The 24,678-nt window shown below is 37.8% G+C and overlaps 1 protein-coding gene across 1 annotated transcript in view; it reads left to right on the top strand.

Annotated features, from left to right (window-relative positions):
* Positions 1-23,580, top strand: part of Pgm2l1 (phosphoglucomutase 2 like 1) — a 49,789-nt gene extending 26,209 nt beyond the window's left edge. Inside the window, exons 5-14 of the mRNA XM_005073997.4 lie at positions 2,640-2,723; positions 5,627-5,820; positions 7,568-7,757; positions 8,067-8,164; positions 8,921-9,098; positions 11,523-11,616; positions 12,503-12,632; positions 12,846-13,035; positions 14,549-14,682; positions 17,030-23,580. Coding sequence (XP_005074054.1) covers positions 2,640-2,723; positions 5,627-5,820; positions 7,568-7,757; positions 8,067-8,164; positions 8,921-9,098; positions 11,523-11,616; positions 12,503-12,632; positions 12,846-13,035; positions 14,549-14,682; positions 17,030-17,132 — 1,395 coding nt within the window. The 3' untranslated portion in view covers positions 17,133-23,580. The remainder of the gene's footprint in view (positions 1-2,639; positions 2,724-5,626; positions 5,821-7,567; positions 7,758-8,066; positions 8,165-8,920; positions 9,099-11,522; positions 11,617-12,502; positions 12,633-12,845; positions 13,036-14,548; positions 14,683-17,029) is intronic.
* Positions 23,581-24,678: the final 1,098 nt, after the last annotated feature.

Raw genomic sequence — 24,678 nt, 5'->3', positions numbered from 1 at the left:
AGATGTATTTAACCAGAATTTATGAGGTAGAACTAAACCCTACTTTGAGGGAGGGAAATTTATAAGTTTAACAAATGCAGTAGCAAAAAAAAAGTTAAGATGTGAAGCTTATGTTATAATAATGCTTGTGCTAAAAAGAATGAAAATTTAAAGGTATGAGAAAAAGAAATAAGTACATAGACTTAAAATAGTAACAGAAGACAAAACTGGGCTGGAGCAATGACTTCCAGTGCCAAGCTTGACAACATAACTTCAGTCCCTGGGGCCTACATGGTAGAAATAGACAGCCAACTTCTACAAGTTGTCCTCTGCCCTCACACATGGGCCATGGCATGAATTTCCCTGCCCCTAAGTAAATAAATAAATAAATGTAATTAAAAATTTATTAATAAAACTGTGGAAAGAGTGCTGAAGATAGCTGGGTGGTGTTGAAGCATGCCTTTAATCCCAGCACTTGGGAGGCAGAGGCAGGAGGATCTCTATGAGTTCAAGAATAGGCTGATCTACAAGAGCTAGTTCCAGGACAGGCTCCCTCCAAAGCCATAGAAAAACCCTGTCTTGAACCGCCCCCCAAAAAGGGGGTTGCTGAAGATACAAGATATAAACAAAAGGACTGGGTAATAAACAGAGTAGAAACTAAGATAATCATAGTACTTCTAGCCATAATTTAAGTAAATGTGCAAACTTAGATGAATTAGCCATTTTCTTAGAATAATAGTTGATGCATCAAACTCATAATAGTAAACCTGAATAACTATAATTATTCATTAAGTTGAATTGTTATTTTATAAAGTATTCTTAAATTTAAAATAACAGGTCCAAATGATTTCATATGCAAGATTTATCAAATATTCAAGGAATGAATAATATCTATAGATTATTCTATTGAATTTTTGGAAATTTATTGGGAGACTCAAAGAATTGGAGGAATTTTTTAAAAAAAGCCTTTAATCCCAGCACTTGAGAGTCAGAGGTAGTAGGATCTCTGTGAGGTCGAGGCCAGCCTGGTCTATAGAGTGAGTGCCAGGATAGTCTCCAAAGCCACACAGAGAAACCCTGTCTTGAAACACAAACAAAAGAATTGAAGGAATTGCTTTTTAAAAAAAGTGTATCAATAAAGTTAACACCAGCGAGTAATAGAAATTAGAAAGGTATGGTGATATATTATTTATGATTTATTAAAGCTTGCCTGGGGATTCAGAAAGCCAAGTCAGCCATAAGCCATAGAAGCCAGGCACATACCTTTAATCCCAGCAGCCAAAAACTAAGAAGTAGTGATACACACCTTTAATCCTAGGACTCAGGATTAAAAGGTAGACAGATCTCTGTGAGTCCAAGGCCACTTAAATCTACATGAAAGAGAAACAGCTCACATAAAAATGATCTCAGCACCTGGAATCACATGCCTTTAATCCCAGCAAAGTCTCAGTATCAGGCATTCATTCTCCCTGTCACACTGAGGATAGGAAGACATTGAAGTCTCAAGACTCTACAACCACGCTGAAGTCTGAGGTTTGGTGGAAATAGGATCACCTTTCAGTCTGAGGTAACCTAACCCAACTGCTTAGCTTTTCTGATCTTCAGCTTGAAGCCCAAATGCCAATATCTGTCTCTGGGTCTTTTATTTATTGTGTTACAGGAAGGAGCTAGGGCTATAGCTCAATGGTAGAGTATTTGTCTTCCTTGTATCTATATGTTCAGCTTCAGTAACAAGAGTATTCAGAAATCTAAGATTGTGCCATAGAGTTGCCAGTCCCAGCTAACATCAGTGCCTGTGTGTTGTCTTTCCTGTCTTACCTCAGGTAGATTTGCAGCAGTTGATTAGGAAGGTATTTTTAGCAATCCCAGATTCACACCCATTTGCCACCAACGACTTCAAATCAAAAGTTGTCTTCCTTAACTAAGGGTGGCCAGAGTATCTTGGAGGGGAGGGACCTCTGATTGGGTGTGGGTTTGAAACTGTTTCTGGAATCCATGTCAAGGGACTAGACTAGTATGATCTGACCTGGAACATCTACCCACACCTTTCCCCTCCTCTATCACCCCTACTTTCTGTGGTCTGGAGAGTAGTTATTGTGATGGTGGAAGCTGTAGGGAAGCATCCAAGGAAGAGAAATAATAGTTACTACAGAGAGAAAGAGAAACCCAACCTGGGAGAGAGAAGGGTGAGTTGACACTTATGTGACATGAAGGCCGAGAGTGTTTGTAAAGACTCATTTTTTGCTTTGAATCTTCTACCTAATGACTATGTAATGTCAGATAAAACTCATGTAAAATGTGATGGATAAGATAGTTTCTAAATTTATTTCCATCTCCAACTGTTTATGATTGCATTTGCCAGTAAAGTATCTGCTATGTAGTATTTACTAAATATTATTGTATAACAAAAGAATAGGAAATTGTTATACCAATAAGCAAAATGAGATTGGAAGGAAAGGCCATTCAAGGTGATAATTGGATGATTGTTGAACTGCATATGTTAGAAAAGGACCTTACCCTTCAAACCTGGAGCCAATGAGATCTTAAATTATTGATATCTAAGTGTCCTCCTGCATTATTCTACCAAGTAATGTTCATGTAAAATGTATGACTATCTAGCAAGCAAAGTGGAAGAATGCTGCTGTGATATATTTTTTCAGCCATATGCAGTCCAGGAGCTCAAAGCAGTTGCAGGTGTGATGATTACTGCCTCTCACAACCGCAAAGAAGACAATGGATACAAGGTAACTTGCATGCCTAATCTTTGCCTATTTTATAGTTTTCATCTTATTTGAATAATATGTGCTAGGTAAATTTTCAACACTGAGGAACAAAACCGGGCATTGGAAATAGATTAAGGATGTATACCTCCAATGGCGTTGACTGGTTCTCAGAGTATACACATTATAGTGGTCTCGTCATTAGGATTTTTACTCCTGTTTTCCTTGATTTCTCCATCTTATCCAAATATATCCCCTTTATAATTTTAGAAATCAAGTCATGTTGTGTGTCAAGAATTTGAAGAATGAATGGGAAGAGTCAGGGAAATAGTACTTTGACCTCACTCTCACCTCCCCCTGATCTGCCGAGGCTTCTCAATGGCCACAGGATCCATTTGCTACAGTAGCTTCTCTGACAAAATGACAAAAGTAGAGTGGCAAAGGTGACAGTCAGCCCGAGGTACATAGCACATTACTGAGCCCATGTTTCGGGCTTCTAGAAGATGAATCCATGTTCTTACATTTTTCTTCTTGTTTAGAAGGAGTCCAGACACACTGAGTTCCATTTTAAGTAGGAGAAAGATTTCATATCAATTTAAAATTTGGGACTGGCCCATTCCTAGAGTCAGGGAAGAAACGTAATTCAGTTTAGGACATGTAAGTTCCAGGTATTGGGAGTTAAATGTACTGTGGGCAGTTGAATGTGGAAATATGGGCTGAAATTATAGATTTTGTAGGTTTTAGGTACCATATCTATTAGAACATATAGGATTAAGTCCTTGACTTGGATGTACAGTCAAAAGACAAGGGATAGAGCTCCTTGTTTCAGCCAGACTGGCTGGACAGCAAGCCCCCAGGCTCCCTGCCTCTGTCCTATAGGTTCAATGAGAGACCCTGTCTCAAACAATATGCTTAGGAAGGGTCTAGAGAAATAGTTCAGCAGTTAAGAGTACTGCTACTTTTCCAGTGGACTCTGGTTCAGTTTTCAGGAACCATGTGATGGCTCAGAACCATCTGTAACTCTGGTCCCAGGGGCTCCAATGCCATGGGTGATAGGTGGTAGATGCACACATTTTAACAAACTTTGCATGAAGAAAACACAAATATCTTTAAAATATGGGAAATTTTGGGAGACGTTTTATTACTGCTTCTATTTTACTAGGGGTTATAGGCTTATTTGATCTTGATTTAACTTTGGTGGGCCATATACGTCAAGAAATTCTTCTTCTTCTTTTTTTTTTTTTTTCTTTTTGGTTTTTTACGAGACAGGGTTTCTCTGTATTGTTTTGGAGGCTATCAGTCCAGCCCGGCCTCGAACTCACAGAGATCTGTCTGACTCTGCTGGGATTAAAGGCGTGCACCACCACCGCCCAGCAGAAATTCTTCTATTTTAGGTATTCCAGATTGGTGGAATATAGATTTTTAAAGTATGTCCTTAATCTCTGAATTTCCTCAGTTTCTATCATGATGACCCCCTTTTTATCTCTAATTTGGATTTCTCTCTCCATCTTTTGGTTAATTTGACTAAGAGTTTCTCAATCTTACTGATTTTTCCCAAAGAACCAACTCATTTCATTGATACTTTATATTGTTTTTGTTGTTCTTATTTATTGATTTCAAGCTCAAATTTGATTATTTCTTCCCATCTACTCTTTGGGTGTTATTTCTTCTTGCTCTGGAGTGTTTAAGTGTGTCACTACGTTGCTAATATGAGATCTCTCCAGTTTTTTGTTTTTGTTTTGTTTATGTAGGCACTTAGTGCTATGAACTTGCCTCTTAGAACTGCTTTCATTGTGTCCCATACGTTTGAGTATGTTGTGTTTTCATTTTATTCAGTGCTAAAAAGTTTTAATTTTCCTCTTGATTTTTGAAATCAGTAGTGAGTTAATTTCTATGAATTTGTATATTTCCTGTTGTTTCTGTTGTTGATAGAAGAATTTTTAAGTCAAATAATTTGTTACATTGCTTGTGACAGGGTTTAATACATAGTATATGCACTCAAATATATTTTGTTTTCTTTCATTTAGGATTCTGTGTCATATCTATGATAGAATTAGCATAAATATTTTCTAAGGGACATCCCTTCCATCTTTGAAATTCTGTGAAGTTTTAGAATTGCCTTTTTTGGGGGGGTGTGATTGTTCTTAGTGCCACATTGATTTAACTACTAGACAAATTGAAAACTGGTTGAAATGTATGTAGATACTTAACATACCATCTTTATCTTTTCAGACACATAGTTTGATATAGAATACAATTTATACATAGAAATTCTACTTTAATTTACAATGGGAATTATTTATTCTGTGTCATATAACACAATGCTGAGTTTAATAGTGTCCTTTTTGTGGATACTTTATGGTTTCTTTGTATTTAAAGATTTATTTAAGTGTATGAATGTTTGCCTGAATGTATGTCTGTGTGCGACATGCATACAATACCCTCAGTGTAGTACTGCAAGAGGGTGTCCGATCCTATGAAACTGAGATTGGAGTTACAGATGGCTGTGAGCCACCATGTGGGTGCTGGGAACCAACCTGGATCCTCTGCAAGAGCAGCCAGTGCTCTTAACTGCTGAATCATCTCTTTCACTCTATTTCATGTTTTTAATATTATCTTTAGAATATAGTTATGAATCTAAGAATATAATTTGACACTAATGTATGCACATAAGGTAGTTATACTGATCCCTTATATTAACTTTTTACTGCAGTAGATTCTAAGGTAGGATATAATACTCGGTTGTCTTATTGATGAGTCTCTGTGAAATCATTACCATCAATGTACTTTAGTGTTGGTAAATTAGTCTAATATTGACATTTTTAATTAATTCTATACTCCTCAAAAAGCCAGAGAACTCCACTATAGCTGAAAAAGAGCCTAACAAGCATTTTAACTAGTTATGGTTATATTTATGTATCATATAGGTTTATTGGGAAACTGGTGCTCAAATCACATCGCCACATGATAAAGAAATTCTGAAATGTATAGAAGAATGTGTGGAACCCTGGAATGGTTCCTGGAACGATAATTTAGTGGACACCAGCCCACTGAAGAAAGATCCTCTCCAGGACATTTGCAAGAGATACATGGAAGATCTGAAAAAGATCTGTTTTCACAGGTATCCAAGTGGGACTGTAGGATAACCTTAGAATAACGTGTACCCAGGCCTGGTATAGAAAATGACCTAAACAAGCTCAGTATCAGAATCATTGACTTTCTTTCCTTCCTTCCTTCTTTCTTTCTTTCTTTCTTTCTTTCTTTCTTTCTTTCTTTCTTTCTTTCTTTCCCTCTTCCTTCCTTCCTTTCTTCCTTCCTTCCTTCCTTTGTTTCTGTCTTTCTATCTCTATTTATCTACCTCTCTCTCCCTCTTCCTTCCTCCCTCTCACCTTTCTGCCTCTCTGTCCCTCTCTCACCTCTAGCATACCAGGGGATATTTAGGTCATATCGAAAGCATAGAAGAACAAACATGAAGGGTCTGCCACTGATCAAAGGCTAGAAAGTCTTCAAAATGAAGAATCACCATAATTAATTGACATTAAAAAAAGAAAACCAGCAGCTGTTGGCAATACTAGGAAAGCACATTATTGGTCACTTTTGTGTGTTTCCAGACTGAAAATCATTCATTCGAGACTTGTAATGAATTATGAATTCATTTTTAAAATTGATTAATGGTTTAATCTTTCTGATAATTTTTCTTTCCCATGTGTAAATTCTATTTCAGAGTTGAAGAGTTGGCTGAAAGAGAAACATTTTTCAAAGAAAGAAAATCCACTTTTATTTTTCCTGTAGTGGAGCTTGAACTTGGGGCTTTATACATGCTCTTCCACTGACCTAGCTTCGCCAGATTCAACTATTAATACAGAAAGAAGAATAAATAGAATAAAAACATCACAATTTTGTGATCTTGATTATAAACCTTAGCAGCCACCCTCAAAGCTCATAATAGGCAATAAATTGATAGGAAATTGCATATGGATAGATGAGGATGGCAGGACACTGATAAATATGAACTGTGAAATTGATATTATGAACTACTTCTTGTGGCTTGGTAGAAAATATACAGCACCTATTCTTGCCAAAAGAATTGGAATTGAATTTCATGTTGCCCCTAGATTGAATGACCCATTCTTTGTAGAAGCAGATCAGAGAAACATGCTAATATAAATAAGGGCTGAGAAACAGCTCAGTTAGTAGGGTGCTTGCCTTCTGTGAGAAAATCCTTCCTTGGGTTGAATCCCTAGTAACACACAAACTGGGCACAGTGACATACCACATGGAATCCCAGTGCTTGGGGCACAGGCAGAAGGATCAGAAGTTAATGGTCACCCTCAGCTACACAGTGAGTTTGAAGCCAGATGGAGACTTTTGCAAGATTTTGTCTCAAACTGAGAGAGAGGGAGGGAAGGAGGAGAAGAAAAACAAGAAACTATGAAAAGGATGCAAATTTGCATACCAAGACCAGGGATATTCTCTGGAAGAGAACAAAGATTGGAAACATGGACAAAACATTTACAAATTAAAATACTTGAGAGACATAGCAACCAGATGATATTTTTTAGATACTTGAAGAAAATGTAAACACAGATATTAGACAACATTAAAAAATGATTGTTTAGTTTGTTAGATGTGACAGTGGGGTTATGAGTATGCTTTTAAATATTAAAGAATAATATGATTTGGAGAAATAAAGCCAGGCTGACAGAATTGATAGATGTGAAACAAAGTGCTAAGTATATATGAATGTTGGGTGTCCTCTTTATATGTATTTTGAAAGTTGTTATGAAATATTTATTTTATAAATTTTGTTTTCTGTAGGAAGTTGTTAGTGAATGGTAAGTAAGGATATGTGTGATTTTTCTTTACAGGGACTTAAATTCAAAGACCACCTTGAAATTTGTACATACCTCCTTTCATGGAGTTGGACATGACTATGTGCAGTTGGCTTTTCAAGTATTTGGTTTTAAGCCTCCAATTCCCGTCCCAGAACAGAAAGATCCAGATCCAGAGTTCTCTACTGTTAAATGTCCAAACCCTGAGGAAGGGGAATCTGTGCTGGTATTGTGTTTAATATTTAAATTATTCTTAGCTCATTACCCACGAAGCTAGACGGGACTGAGTGACATGGCAAGATAACTTACATGCTTCCCTTGTGCTCTGCAGCAAGCACCATAATGAGACTTTTCAAATTACATTGGAGCTGTAAGAATTTGTTTGAAATTTCTGCAGAAAGTGGCCCTAGTTCTGTCTCTCCAGACTGCATGCTTTCTGAAATTCATATTGCTGATATAGTGCCTACATTTGGGAACAAGAACATTGGATTTGGGTTCTTTAATACAATCTATCCTTTTTGGGTCACCTTTTTAGGAACTCTCCCTGAGACTGGCAGAAAAAGAGAATGCCCGGATAGTGCTAGCCACAGATCCTGATGCAGACCGGCTGGCAGTGGCAGAACTTCAGGCGAAGTAAGTAGTTTGAGCTTCAGCCCTAAATGGCACATCTACATCACCTCCTTCTCCCAAGAATCAAGGATTATCACAGAAGAGAGTGTGTAAATAATCTAAGAGCCAGAGGCAGTAGATGACCACAACACAGCTGTTTTCAGGACACAGCAGGTCAGCTGTGCATATGAACTCAACAGCACTGGTGGGAACAGAGACAGGAAGGTCATGGAGTTCGTTGGCTGGTCTGCCTAGCTGAATTGATGATCTCCAGGTCCAGTGAGAGACCCTGTCTCAAAAAGTAAGATGGAAAGCTGGAGAGATGGCTTAGCACGTTTCTCTTTCTGAAGTCCTGGGTTTGGTGCCCAACACTCACATCAGGTGGCTCACAGCTGTCTGTACTCCAGTTCCAGGGGATCCACCACCCTCTTCTGGTCTTCACAGGCATTACACACATGTGCCCACACAGGCAAGCAAGAACATACACACACATAAATGAAATTTAAACTATATTTAAAAATAAGGTGAAGAGTATAGAGGAAGCTACTCAGTATTCACTTCTGGCTTCCCTAAATATGCACATACATGTGCACACTCAAGTAGATTCACATGTGTATACAACACACTGAAAAGAAGGAATGAATGTTTTGTCATATAATAACTTTTGAGGTTTTAGACAAAGGAGGGGCAGGGTATGAACAGTGATTTGAAGGTCTGAGCCAGAAAGTTTTCATGAGAAGCTCCAAAGGTCTTGACTTGGAATTTTCATTCTTTCTATAGCGGTCATTGGAAAGTTTTCACAGGGAATGAGCTGGCGGCTTTGTTTGGTTGGTGGCTGTTTGATTGCTGGAAAGAACACAAATCAAATGCTGATGTGAAGAATGTTTACATGCTAGCCACCACTGTCTCTTCTAAAATTTTAAAGGCAATTGCACTTAAAGAAGGATTTCATTTTGAGGTAAGAATGAAGCAGACTTCATTTGAAGTCTGTATGCTGCTTTTCTAAACATTTTTATAAAGACAGCTCTGTACCAAACTGATTTTCATTGATCTCATGCATTACTCTTCCCATTTTCTATATACACTTGCTTAGTTTTAGACACCCCGAGTCAAAGTCATCTAGTATGTGAATTTCTGAGGTGAAATGTTCTTCCAGACAATCACATCAATGCTCCTTACTCCATGTACTACTGTCTGGGAATGTCATATGGGAACATAGAACATGTTAGCCTGGGAAAATATGGCCTATCAGTAACACAGACTTCAGAGAATTTTGGTCATTGAATCTTTGCTTATACCTATCAAATATAGAATTACAAGTTGCTACCTTAACCAGAACTCTAAATTTCAGACTAAGATCTAGTGACTCTATACCTAGAAAATAAGTAGTGACTCCCAGGCTGGATCATTCATTTTGTAAACCTAGGGTAGTTAGTGACCATTTTTATAGCTACTTGGACTAAACTTAACTTGGTCAGTTAAGTGGTCTTCTGTCCTCTTTGCCAAGTATAATGTGTATTCTTCCTGCCAGCTGCCTGGGTCCGGCCACTGTCTCAGTCCCCAAATAATACATGAGACACTATATTAATTATGAAGTTGTTGGCCATTTGCTATGGTTTCTTAATGGCTAGCTCTGACTTAATTATTAACCCATAATTACTATTATATATTTTATAAGGTCTTACCTTACCGAGGACACAGCCTCCTCTCTTCCCAGGACACATTGACTCCTACCTTAGACTACATTTCCCAGAATCCTCCTCGACTCCTAGTCCCACCTATCTTGCTTCCCTATTGGCCAACAGTGCTTTATTTATCAACCAATAGGACAACATATACACAGAAGAACCTTCCCCATCAGTCAAGTATCAATAAAAATGGGCATTTTTCATGAGTCATCACCAAGCTATGGATCTTAACACTAATTGGATAAGTAAAAGAATATTGTGGGCTGGGAAGATGCTTAGTGGGTAAAGTTTTGCCTGGTACTCTTGAGGACCCAAATTTGAATCCTCAAAACCCATGTAAAGTTGGATGCATTACTGTATGCATGTAATTCTAGTCCTCCTATAACAAGATGAGATGCAGGGATGCTTCTGAAGCTCAGATGCCAGCTGTCCCATTGAATGCAGTAGCAATGAACAGACCTGTTTTAAATAAGGTTGAAAGATGAGGATCAATTCCCAAGGTTGTCCTTTTTTTTTTTTTTTTTTTTTTGGTTTTTACGAGGCAGGGTTTCTCTGTATTGTTTTGGAGGCTGTCAGTCCAGCCCAACCTCGAACTCACAGAGATCCGCCTGCCTCTGCCTCCCGAGTGCTGGGATTAAAGGCGTGCGCCACCACCGCCCGGCCCCAAGGTTGTCCTTTAAAGTCCACATGTGAACTGGCATACATATGTTCTCGATCACATTAACATGAATGTATGTACACACACACCAATCATACAAAGAAGAGAAGAATGAGTATTGTGCTTATTACACACAAAAGTTAGAAGATAATGAAATTTTATTCAAGCCTAAGATTCTGAATTATGATGTTAACATTTTCCTTGTCTATGGCAAAGAATATATCCTGAGCATAAAAGAGAAACTTGGTTCTAAAAAACAATATTATAAATTTGTTTGTTTTTACTGAGGGTGGTGTTGGCTTTTCTGTTTCTATTTTGAAGAGGAAGTAGAAAACTGAATTAAGGAAACAGATTAGTGATGGCTAAGCTCTAGAATTAGTGTGCATACACACTTTCTCTGTTGACACTAAATCAGGGCATGTTTTTAGAGTGGACAGTAACTCGTCAGATGAAAAGCCCTCAAATCTGATTACAAGAAGGGTTGGTAAAGGCTTTATGTATGCCACAGCTTTGTGGAACAATACCCACATTTCAAGCATTGGTGTGCTTATATTGTGTCACTAAAAATCTAAAGGCTTTGAGTACCCAAGCAGGCTAAATCACATCCTCCATGAGTGCTTAAAGGATAGTTTCAGGAAAGCAATATAATTAAACACTGCCCCCATCCCTTATGTGCAGTCTTGGGAACGGTAATCTCTGAGCAATGTTTGTGAGCATTAGAAGGGATGATGTAAAACACTCATTACAGTACTTAACAAGCACTAGATGTTCATAATATATACACACACATGACTTTGCATTTATATTCTTCAACATATAAACATGTTTGATGTAAATCACCTGTTTCTCTGCTGGTGTGTCATTATTTGCGCCTGTGTGTAGTGGTTATGGTATTTTGTGACAATATATCTACCACTATATAAACAAGGACCATAACAGAAACTCACTATTGAGGGGTTATGTGCACTTAGAAATAAGCTCTTTAATATGTGTTCATCAGAGTCACTTAACTGTAGTGACTTCTTCTTCATTTCAGGAAACATTACCAGGCTTTAAATGGATTGGAAGTAGGATAAAAGATCTCCTAGGGCATGGGAAAGAAGTTCTTTTTGCATTTGAAGAGTCTATCGGTATGTAGTAAATACTAATAACTTTTTCTTTTGGTTGAAAGCATTTTAAAATATAGTAATTCTGTAGAGAGGAGACGTTTATCTCTGGCTGTAATTCTGAGTTGTGAAAATGCAGAGATGCAGTTAGGCGGTGGTAATACAAGCTGGGTGGCGGTGGTGTACACATGTAATCCCAGCCCTTAGGAGGCAGAGGCAGGCACAGCCTGGTCTACATAGCGAGTTCCAAGACAGCCAGAGTCACAGAAACCCTGTCTCAAAAAAGCAAAAGAAAAAAAAAAGCTTATAGAGTTTCTGTATTTCTAAATAGTATTCATACTGTTTAAAAAAAACAGAAAATGCAGAGATGCATGCCTAGCAGTATATGTGTCTTTCTTTCAAGTGGACAGTATCTCATCAGATGAAAACCCCTCAAATCTGGCTACAAAGAAGAAATTAGCAAAGACTTTATGCAGGCCATGATGTTGTGGAAAGGTGCACACAGTTTAAGCATGTGGTGTGCTTACATTGCATGGCATTGCTTAAAAACTTAAAGGCATTGTTTGCAATACGTAGGTTCATTTTTCCATCAAAGACCTTAAAGGTTCCTGAATACATTCTGTTACTAGACTCCTATGGAGTTGGATTTGTTGTTGTCACTGTATTTTTTTTGTTAATGTTAGGGTTTTTTTGTGTGTTGTTTTTATTTTGAGACAAAATCTTAGATATTACAGCCTAAACTGGCCTTGAACTCCCAATTAAGTCCCTTAGGTGCTGAAATATAGTCATACATTACCACACCTAGCTTGATAATGTGCTCTTCTATTCACTAATCAGGGAAGAAGTGTAAAACTGTGGCAGTTGTAGGCTGAGGTTTTCTCCTTTTCTAAAGACACCATGTAACCCTCAGGTTTTCTCTGTGGAACCTCGGTGTTGGATAAAGACGGAGTGAGTGCAGCTGTTGTTGTTGCTGAGATGGCCTCTTTCCTGGAAACCAGGAAGGTAACCCTGACAGAACAGCTGTCGAAAGTTTATGAGAAGTAAGTTCTTGTATGAATATCACATGCCAGATCTTTCTTGCTTGCTATTTTGTTTGGTTTGGTCCTTCATTTGGTTTTGTGGAACAGTTAGATCTCTTTACTATTAAAATTATCAGTATCATTTTCTATAAAGTACTATGTTGGCTTATCTTTAATATGTACACGTCCCAAAAGTTACCTAGAATCTGACTTCAGATTTAAATCTTTGCACAGATACGGTTATCACATATCAAAAACTTCCTATTTCTTGTGTTATGACCCACCTACCATCAAAACTATATTTGAAAGGCTTCGCAATTTTGAGTCTCCAAAGGAATACCCAAAGTTTTGTGGAGCATTTGCTATCTTGCACGTACGGGACATAACCACTGGATATGACAGCAGCCAGCCCAATAAGAAATCAGTAAGTACCTTAAGTACCTTTTCTTTTTTTTCGAACAATGAAAACAATTTAATGACTCAAGTAACCAAAAACAAAAAAAGAAAACCCTCAAGCTGGAACAAGTTTCACATAAGATTCAAGCCAGTGCGCTCATGTTTACTAGTTTACAGTGGTCACTTTAGAAACAGCCAGATGGAAGAGGCGAGGCCCTACAGGTGGAGCCTTGCAAGACCTAAGCACCCTCCAGGTGCACCACCTTCCCAGCAACCTTTGTGTTCAGATGGAAGTTGAAGCTCTTGAAAAACACCTCTTCTTAAAAGAAAACTTTTTAAGTATTTGTCATAATCCATGCTATAGTAAAAGAGTGACCTCCAGTTTCATGAGAGTTTGTGCCAGGGTATTTTGAGATACACTAACTGGTCTCTTGACATTCATGACTCTCCAAATAATCATCTCTACTACCATGGTGTAAAGGGGAGTAGGCTTGAAGAGACCAAGGAAGAGGAGAAAGTGAGAGAAGGAATGTACATGGGTGATAAATGGTGTGGAAAACCAAAGTCTAAAAGCTTCTGGTTTCAACACGCTGCATCTTTCTAATTTTAACATGTTTCTAAACTGACTCCCATACCTTTAGACAAATAGAGGAACTGATTTCTTAAACACATTTTAAAGTTTTCCCATATTTTGGGTCAAGTTGTTTGCCTTAGTTTACCTTTCTCCTTTCTGCTGTAGGTTCATACTTCACCATTGTTTAAGGCTTAAGGCAAGGGCTGATGGTGATAAAGTGATTACCTAGAATGCATGAGGCTTAGGACTTAAGACAAATGGTTCATCCTCCTTGTGACTTCCAGGTCCTATAATCGGTCACTTTCCATGGGTTATGTAATAGTATCTCTGTTGACATCTACTTGTGTTATCTTTGTATTGTATGTAGCAGGTCATTTCCTCTATGTCTCTCAAAGCTCCTGCCTGTATGGTAGGTACTTAGTAGATGCTTATGTATGATAAATTATCATATTCATTTTATTGTTATGATAACTGTTTGCTTAAGTTTCCGTTTGTAATATTCAGATGTTGTTTCAATATTCTAATTTATTTAACACATGTTTATATCTTACCCATTTTTAATAACTTTTATTTTTTGAAAATTTCATACATGTGTTTAATGTATTTTGATCTTATATACCCTCACTACCTCCCTTCAACTCCTCTGAGATCCACTAGCTCATCTCCCTCAGGACTTCATGACCTCTTTTTAAATCTTATCAGTTTTAGAACATGCAGTTATCTTATGTTAAGTATGTTTATATTACTATATACCAGATTTTTCAGAACTTTTTAACCTTGATAAACTGAAATTCTGTACTCATTAAATAACTTTCTACCCCCCTATAGCCCCATCTCCCAACTCTTGGAAACCTCCAGTCTACTTTGTTTCTATGAATTAGACTACTTTAAATGTTTTATTAAGTGCAATGTAGTTTATAGTTCTTGAAAATAAAGATACATGTGTAAACTGTTGCATTTTGCGTAGGTACTGCCAGTGAGTAAAAACAGCCAAATGATTACATTTACTTTTCAAAATGGCTGTGTTGCTACTCTTCGAACAAGTGGGACAGAACCAAAGATAAAGTATTATGCAGAGATGTGTGCATCACCTGGCCAGAGGTGAGGACTGATTCTTTTAGATACATATGTAAGAGCTTTATCAGGATATAACTTATATACCATAGAATTCACACATATCAATGTAAAGTTGAGTGGTTTTTAATATGTCCAGAGCTATGTAACCATCACTACAGTCAACTTTAGAACCTTTTTGTTCTGAAGAAAGGGAAGCCTCTGTACCCTGTAGAAGACCTTAACAGCCCTAAGCAATCACTAATCTACTATCCTTTTCTGTAGATTTACTTACACTGGGCATGGGTTACACTTTTTCTTGTTGTTTTCAACCCTTGAAAAAAGGGAGGATGGATTTATTTGGGGTCATGCTTTTTGAGGTTTCAGTTTATGGTTGCCTGGGTCAGTTGCTTTGGACCTAAGGTAAGGATGAGCATTATGGAGGAGTAAGGGGTCAGATAAAACCTTCAAAAGCACAGTCCAATGACCTATTTCCTTCTGGTACATTCTACCCCAAATAGCACCAATATCTGAAGACAAAGCATTTATAATACCTGATTCTATAAAGGAAATTTCAGATTCATCCCATAACAGGACATTTTATATAAATGAAACACAGTATGTGGTCCTTAGTGGCTGTATAATCCTTAGTCCCCAAATATTCCATTGAATGGATATGTATCATGTTCTGAAATCCACTCATCCATGGACATCCAGACTATTTACATTTTTTAAGCTATCAAGAATGGAACAATTACGAGCACTTGTGAATGAGTTTGTGTGGTATGCACTTTCATTTTTCTTGGATATATATGTAGGAGTAGGATTGCTAGGCCCTAAGGGAACTATGTTTACCTTTTGAGAAACTGCCAGACTCTTTTTCCTAAGAAGCTGTATCATTGAGAATTTAACTTCAAACTTGTGAATCCTGTCGAAGACTCTGAGATTTAATATGAAGAAATGATCGACATGTGCTCTGTACATTATCAGATACTTTTTTGTGTGTCTGCCATGGTTTTGCATAATCTGCCTAATTCATTTTCTGAAAATAAGAAATATTTGTTACAGATTGTTAGTCTCTTTAATAAACATATCACAGGCCAGGCTGGACCGACAGCCTCCAAAACAGAGAAACCCTGTCTCGTAAAACCAAAAAAAAAAAAAAAAGTTATTTAAAAGTATTAGAAGTATTTTAATTGTTTTCAGAACACAACTAAGGTGTGTTTTATATTTTCCCATGCCCATGTACTAAAATTGTATTTCCACTAGAGAGGAAAAAGTCCTCTTTACATTCAGAGAAAAGTTTGTAGTTACCCAAATAAGGTGATTTTAAGTTAAAAATGAAAAATTATTAAAGTAATAAAAATGGATTTGTTACCTGGCTTATAAAATGACTGTGAAAGCAGTTACTAGAAACTTCTCTAGAAATGTTTTGGGCTGCAGCAGTACTTCCATGACAATTCAGAAGGAATTATTTGTAGATGTAGAGCTATTTTTTTCAATAAGCACTTAATTATTCTTTTCTTCTTTTTGGAGACAGGCTCTCACTGTGTAGTCCTGCCTGGCCTGGAACTGTTTGTGTAGACCATGCTGGCCTAGAACTAACAGAGATCACCTGCCTCTGTCTCTTCAGTGAGTGCTGGCACTCTTTTCTGCTATCTGAAAAATAGGTAGTATTCTTCCGTGTCATCTGTATTGAAAGTCCTTCAATAACTCAGGAAGCCATTTTTTTTGGGGGGGGTGTTGTTGTTGTTATTGTTTGTTTGTTTTGTTTTTTGTTTTTGAGACAGGGTTTGTAGCTTTGGAGCCTGTCCTAGAACTAGCTCTTATAGACCAGACTGGTCTCAAATTCACAGAGATCTGTCTGCCTCTGCCTCCCAAGTGCTGGGATTAAAGGCATGTGCCACTACTTCCCTGCCTCTCAGGAAGCCATTTTATAATAATACTTGGTATTGGCCTTCTGAGCTATTCAGTTGCCTAGCATAGGAGAATTAATTGGCTCTAATTACCTCATGCTTTATCATGGATCAGAAGATGCCTAGTAGTGCAGTTCAGTTTAATTTATGATTATTGCTTTAGTATTTTTTTTTTGGTTTATCGAGGCAGGGTTTCACTGTATTATTTTGGAGGCTGTCCTGGAACTTAGTCTGTAGATCAGGCTGGCCTCGAACTCACAGAGATCTGCCTGCCTCTGCCTCCTGAGTGCTGGGATTAAAGGCGTGTGTCACCAACCCCCAGTTTAGTATGAATTTTTTGAGAGTATTATTTTAACTGGGTGAATTTTTTTGCCAGTTATTTAATTGTCCCATCAGATATATGCCCTCCTTAAAAGTGAAAATAACTTAATTAAATGTTAAGGCTATGAAATTTCAAGCTCTTTGTCTTTTTCCCTCAGTGACACTGCCTTACTAGAAGAAGAATTAAAGAAGCTCATTGATGCTCTGATAGAGAATTTTCTTGAGCCCAGTAAAAATGGACTGATCTGGCGTTCTGTGTAGGCTAGGGCACATCAGTACATTATGACTTTGCACTGACATGGAATGAAGAACTCTACACAGTGAACCTCATGTTGGAATTCTCCATCTGCCAAGTTAACTTTCCCCTTTTCTTTCCTCTGTTCAGCTGGTTAAATAGATTATATACATTTGAAATGAAAATGTTTGGAGGGATATGAGTCAAATGTTTTCATAGTCTTAAATGACAGTCATTACAGTGAAAGTGTTACAGTGGCACGCCATTCCTCCTATATCAGAAACAATACAAAAGTGAGTTTTCTTATTAAACTGTGGTTAAGCTTAGTTACATATCTTGTAATTGTGTAGAGCATGGTTTAAAAGAAACATTATATAACTTTAGGGCTAGTTAAGGAAATTATTTCTTAAAGATGTGTGTACTGGGGGTACTGTTCCTATGCATTGTGGAAAAGTGTCATTGTCATGATGTAGGTATTGATTTTCAAGTTAGAAACCCAGCTTGGTGGCACATTCCTGTAATTACAGCCCTCAGGAGGCTGAGGCAGGAGGATCATTAGTTAGCTTATGGCCAACCTGGGATACACAGTAAGACTCTGTCTCAAAAAAATTAATAGTTATTTAGGTTTTCTGATTTAGGACAGATATTACAGCCTGTGGTTTTGCACCTCTGTTTCAGGTGCCCTTGTTGTGGTGTATATTTACTATATGTATTTAAGACTGATGTTTACTGAACATAAAACAATAGTGGCAGCACTCCTAGTGGCTTTGTTCTTGTCACATTTCTCAATGCATTCTCAGGGTCTGGTATGAATTAAACCATGTCCTGCATTGGATATGTCATCGGTCCATTTTCAGATGGCTAAGGGAAATCTTCCAAGCTGTATAGGTACTTCCTCTACAGAAGACAGGTTTGTTGGCACTAAAAATGGTTGTAGAAAAGATCTTACTAAAAATCTGGCCTAATATGCTTTTCTATAGACAATATAAATATGAAATGACTCTGTGGATGCACACACCTATCACCAAACTTGACAACTTGAGTTTGATCCCTGGGACTCACATAGTGGAAAGAGAGAGAGAGAACCAAATCCCATAAATTTTCCTTTGACTTCTATACATTGTGTGTGTTCCCTGCCCCTAAATAAAATGCAATCAATTTTTAAAAATCTGGCTTAATGTAGCTGTAGTTGAGTCTTCGTGCTAGGATCCAGTTATTATAGCCTGTAAGTGAAAAAAAAATCTTTGCTGTGGAATGATCGTGGTATTTAATTGACAGTCTTTTTGAATTACATTTTTATAAGTAGATTTATTCTTTTATCTGAAAGTAATGGTAATTTTACTAAGAAATGAAATATCGAGATTTAAGTATTTTCTACCACCTTGATTCAATACCCAGTCTCGTTTGATCTCAGAAGATAAACAAGGTTAAGCATGGTTGGTGCTTGGTGGGAAATTGTAGGTATTAGGAAACACTGACAGTGATGTTTAAGACTAAGGCCAGTTTGTTTTAGTGTGTTGCTGACTTTGAAATTTCTGATAATATATTTTTCATCCTTTTCAGTGTGAAAACAGGAAATTCATTTGTGGTTGATTGTCTAACCTTCTGAAATGCCCTAATAGAGAAATATTGTCTAAGCTTTCCAAATTGTTACCTCCCTACATGGTTTACTGAATACATGCTATAGTGAGGATAACAGTAATAAGGCCTTGGGGTGTAATTGTTTAAACAAAATTGCCTATAGGAGACAGCACTGATACTAATTTATTTCCTAAAAATAATAATGTAAAGCCTAAACTGATTAGCATGTTAAATCATGGTTTGGTTTGTCACAGCTTTGAGCTAATTTTGGTTGTATAATCCAAACATAGTTTTCAAATTATGTTGCCACTATTGTTAATTTGTTCCTTCCTTGCTGTCTTAGAGCTGGGTCCTATATGACTATAGATAATAGCTAGTTAATGTACAGTGCCATTTTTATGTATGAGTTTATTTTAAAGGCTTTGCTGTAGAGAAGAAGTATACTGAATGTTTTGTTTTATTCTTAAAATTATAAAAACATTTTTGGAGTGTAAATTGTAATTAGGAAATGGTATGTATTCTACAAAGTGGTATAATCAAAGCTATATATGAGAAAACATGTATATTCAGTTTTAGTGTCTGTGTTCCAGTGACCAAGAACAAAATGAAACTTAAGTGATGTGACAGCCTATTCATAATCACAAAAGCCATGCCATGATTGTCATCCACTTACAAAGAGAACATTTCTGCTTGAATGCTTGAGCATATACAAGATATAAGTCATCTTAAAGTGAAGTTACTGACATTTGAGATCTTACCTTGAAAAGCTAAATTCCAGTTATGTATAAAGGTTCCCAAAGTGTATATAGGTTGAGGAAAATTTAATTTTGTCTAAATTCTTGAATCTGTCTGAGCATGTTTAACATGAGCTTGACACAGTGGGTGCCTAGGTGCTAACAGGAAAGGGGTGTCAGCCAGTGGGCCTCAACTTTGGCACTACATTGTTCATCTCTTCTCTTTTTCCAGCAATAGTATGGGAATGAATGTATTTTCTTTGAGCAAACAAGTCAAAACGGGTATTTTCTGGAGCGTTGAGGAAAAGAATTAGGCTGAGATAGAGTCCAGTGGTAAAGTACTTATCTAGCATGCAGATAAAGCAAAGATAGTTGCAAAGCTTGCAGTTGATCTCTGGCAATGCAAGGAGGCGAGGAGATTATTATTGATGGAGAAAAATCAAAGAGTAGCGTAGAAATTACAGCAATGGTAGCATGAGAAATGCTTCTTGTGAAGCACAAACCAAGCACTAGGAATGGTGGGGAAAACTGTATGCCAGGGTATTCACTTGTATTTGTTAGGGTGAGCAAACAGCGAGCCTACCATTTTCCTTTAGTAGTGATCACTGAAAAGTAGCCCAGTTCTGGGAGGGGAGCAAAAAGCATTCTTATTATGGATTCCAGTCCTACTTGGATGTTTTTTCAGAATCACATGAGATCCAGAGAAGATAAAGAACAAAAGTAAAAGAAATAAAACTAAGGATTGTAAAATATAACCTCTAAGAAAAAGTTCAAGGAATCAATATCGTTGGACTCTGAAACTGAAAGCTGTTGAGCTCATTAACTAAGTCATGTTACTCATTGAGGGTTTTACAGAAGGTATCAAAGTAAGAAACACTAATGGCATCCTGATGATCTGTAGTGAAGACAACACAGGGAATAAGGACATAAAACGAATAGACAAGACCTGTTCTTAAAACAAGAAAAGAAGACATGGTGAGTAGAAGGGGACTAGTTGAAAAGAAGGGAGTCAGGAGGAGTTGGAGAGGGTTAAGAGAAGGGTAATGGTGTGACTATGATCATAATACATTTTATACACATATGTAATTGTGAAATTAATGAATAGAAAACGTGAAATGTTTAAGAGGTAAGAATTTGGGGGTGATCATAAAACCTGTTTGAAACTTCCATATATTTTATTTAACTTTTTACACATGTCACTCTCAGTTCCCTCTCCCTCCCCCCTCCCCCACCCCCCAATCCTCCCAACTTCTCACCCTTATTTAAAGATTCCTATATACACACTTTAAAGAATCAGGATGGAACAAGACTTCCATATAAAGCACTAATGGTGACTTTTGTGTTTTACTCCATATGTAGAGTTTGGCTCACAAATATCTTGTGTGTATTTTAAATGGTAGGTGCATGCGTGCAGTGATGGGTGTTCTTTTTATTTACAAACTATATGAGACTTGAGCACATTCAACGTTCTTCTGGGAGAACACACTGCTTTGTAAGATATTTGAGATCTATTGTAAATATAAAGTATCAACATTTGGATGTAGTGACTTAAGACAGATTCCAAGAGATTGGATACTTTATGATGTCTGCATATAGCAAGTAGGCCCCCCTTTCTTCATCAAGATGCTTCTGGAGTTGATGCAACAGAAACATTAAGTGGGAGTCTCCTAGAGAAGTGCAACAAATGCTGCCACTGCTTCTGTTTCCAGACTTTTCCACTGGTATTTCCAAAGCTTGAAAAATACAAATTCCACTCGGACACAGTTAATTCTGCACCTTTCTGCTCTACCTCCCTCTTCCCTAGGCATCTTTCTACCTTCTCTTACTGTGAAGTTGACGCACTACTACCCTGTTACCTCACTGATAAGAATGTTAACTGTGTTCATTCAGATGGCTTTAAACTTGGTCGTGAAATGTTTGTTTAAAAACTGTTTTATTGTTGTCAGAATATTTGAGATGTGTACTGTATGAAGTAACTTCGATGTCTTTCAATGCCTGTTTTTGGTTGCCTATAGCTGATATTGCTGTGACCTTTTACTGTGCTTTTATTTTCTGAGTTTGTTTTAGAAACTGATGAAGTAACAATTATGCTATCCAAAGTGGCAAATTGGTCTAGCATTTTATTGGGGATGGGGTTCACTGACTTTGGTCAGTCAGAGCACAAAACTTCGAGGAAATATTTTTTCATGTTTGTCCAGAGCATTTTATAATGAGCTGAAATATGTGTGAAGAGAGAGCTGGATATGTAATCCCAGCCCTGGAGAGACTAAGGCAGGAGAATTGCTGTGAGTTCAGAGTTAGTGTAGGCTTCATAGAGAGCTCCAGATTAAAAAAAAAAAACTAAAGCAGAAGAGAGTGGCATATTGTCTGACTCTTTGCAGAGCATTGGTTTTAGTCGTAGTCATAAAACAAAATCAGTGTTATTATTTTTTACTATTCACCCAATTAGTACACCCAACAAACCATCTTCCCTCTGTTAATTGAAGGCTATAAAACTTCAAGTCAAGTGACCAGAGTTTGCTTCCTAAATTTCCTGTTAGTAGAACCCTAAATCAGAGAAATATGAAAATGTTGAGTAATAGGGCCTTGAGAGCAAAACCCTTAGAAACCTACCACTGACGTGAGAGTCCCTGTTCTGTTTCTAAGTCACGAGGGAATTCTGAATTCTCTGCAGTAAAGTATAATATAAAGATTACACAGGGGGCTGGAGATGTAGCTCAGTGGTGGAGAGCTTGCCTGACAGGTCAAGGGTCCTAGATACAATATCCTCAGTACCATAACAAAAAGAAAAAAGGGGGGGAAAAAGAAAATGTCAGAAAGGAACACAAGTTTATCATGTGCCCCTAAATTCCCAGTTCCAGTCCAGTTCCCCACCTGCAATTGCTGCCTTTTCCTGGAAGGGCACACAGTGACCTTATTATAATATACATTCTAGGTTATTCTCTGCCTTTCTGATCTATACTTCCAAAGTATCAGTGGCAGGTTAATTGACCTGCAACGGCTGTGTTACCCTTGAACCTTACAACATTGTCTGATGTATTAGCCAGTTGATTCTGTTTAGTTCACTGACACTCCTTAACACACCTGTTAGCTGCCTGAGAGCAGAGGTCATGCTTTATCGTTTTTAATGTCTACTCTGCTTAATCTGGTATCTCCTCTTATGCAGTATTTAACTGGTAACAATAGCAGTTAAGAGGTTTTATTTTAAAAGATAATACTCATTATTACTGAACTACACAGTAAGCGATGTTTACTGAGCATGCACACCCATAAACACTCAGTGTCTTAGTTAGGGTTTCTGTCGTTGTGATAAACACCATGACCAAAAGCAGCTTGGGAAGAAAAAGGTTTATTTCATCTCAGAGCTTCTACATCCACCAGTGAGGGAAGTCAGGGCAGGAACTCAGGGCAAGAGCCTGCTGGAACTGAAGCAGAGACCATGGTGGATTACTGCTTACTGGCTTGCTCTCCATGGCTTGCTTGCTTTCTGATAACATCCAGGACCACCAGCCTAGAGTCCCTACATCAGTCATCAAGATCCAATCTGTGGGGGCATTTTCTCAATTGAGTTTCCCTCTTCTAGAAGGACTAGCTTGTGTCATGTTGACATAAACCTATGCCACACACTCAGTTTCTTTGGGGAGTGCAAGGATCTTTCCACATGAAAACTATCTATAATATATAGTATGTGCTCACAAAAGAAGGTTTTGGCCAAGAAGGCTAAGAATGTGTCTTATGTGATTTGAATATCACTGATCTGGATGCCATTTTTTGAACCCATAACCCCACCTTTCAAGTGAGTCACATCTGATTTGATACTACTTGATACAATATTAGGATTTATCATGTGTGTTATCAGAGTCACTCAGGCGAAAGGGGAAGGATATCTTCATCTATATATGGTGAGACCTTGTTATCGGCTACAATAAGCTCTTGGTGTATATGACAGATAAAACACAGTAAGAATGGGTTAAATTTCTGATAGTAGCTCAGAATCATGTCCTTGTTTTAACAGTTTCTGTAAACATCCCATCTTCCCATGTAAAAATAGTGGGGCATATTGCTAGCCTGTGAGAATTTGCACTTTATGTATTTGTATGTGGATTTCTGTGGTTTTCACCAAATGAGATATCCTCAGTAATAAACAGGTCTCTTCATAGGCATGAGTGTCTATGTCATTTTTCTTGTCTCAGATACTGTATAGTTCATAAAGTTTGCCGTTCAAACTGATGTTCTTAAAATGTGGGCATATTTTGACTCAGCACTCTGGGTTATTTCTCAATTGGCTCATCTGGAAGTCCCAATGGTTGAGAACTCCTATCAAAATAATAGCCTGAGACTACAAGGGGAACTGGGCCATGGGTGCAGAGAGACCGATTTCCCTGTGAGGAAGCCACTTCAGTTCGTCTGCATTCCGGCCACCATGTCTTCCCCGCTGTGATGGAATATATTCCCTGGAACTGTAAGCCAGCACAAACCCTTCCTTAAGTTGCTTTTGTCAGGGTCAGGGCTCTTGATTACAACAGGGAAAGTAATACACTCCACCAGGGATCTGAGAATGGCTGTTGAACATTTATTAAATGAATCTTAGTCTTCCAGCTAGATGGGGCACCCTTCTTACTTGTATATAGGAGAACACTGAGGCAATTGAGCACTCACAGATCACAAAGGCAATGGGACTAATGCTCAGGTCTCTTTAAACTGTGTGTGTGTGTGTGTGTGTGTGTGTGTGTGTGTGTGTGTGTGTGTGTGTGTGCGTGTGTGCTCTACAAACATTTGTAAGGAAGTCATTGGATGTTCACTATCACTGTGTTGTTCTCTAGAGATGGAGTCTCAATGCTTTCACTCTCCCCCCTACACTAGATCCCACTATACTACACTAACCAAACCCCAGTGACCCTCCTGCCTCCCTCCCCTCCAGTGCTGCAGTTACAGGCACTATGGCAGCTTTTTACATGTGTGCTGTGAGTCCAAATTCAGGTCCTTATACAGCAAGTACTCAATCTCAGCCATCTCTCCAGCCCAACTTTCACTTTTTAACCTAGTAAATCCTGCCTCCCTAACTACTCTTTCTGAATTCCGTTTGCAAACAGGCAAGCTTTCTGCCATCTAGTGTTTGCCTCTTATTATTGTGAAATTGTCATATATAGCCTGGGGCACCTGTCTGACACTTGCCATTCTGTCTTGAGAACTTACTCAGATTGAGTCTTTAAAATGCCTTTCTCCCATCTTCCAAGTCATAATGGACAACAGGTTT

This window comes from Mesocricetus auratus, unplaced genomic scaffold (genome assembly GCF_017639785.1).
Source record: "Mesocricetus auratus isolate SY011 unplaced genomic scaffold, BCM_Maur_2.0 Super-Scaffold_4256, whole genome shotgun sequence".
Taxonomy (NCBI): Eukaryota; Metazoa; Chordata; class Mammalia; order Rodentia; family Cricetidae; genus Mesocricetus; species Mesocricetus auratus.
Note: the sequence above shows the minus strand (reverse complement) of the source record. Positions and strands in the feature narration are given on the sequence as shown.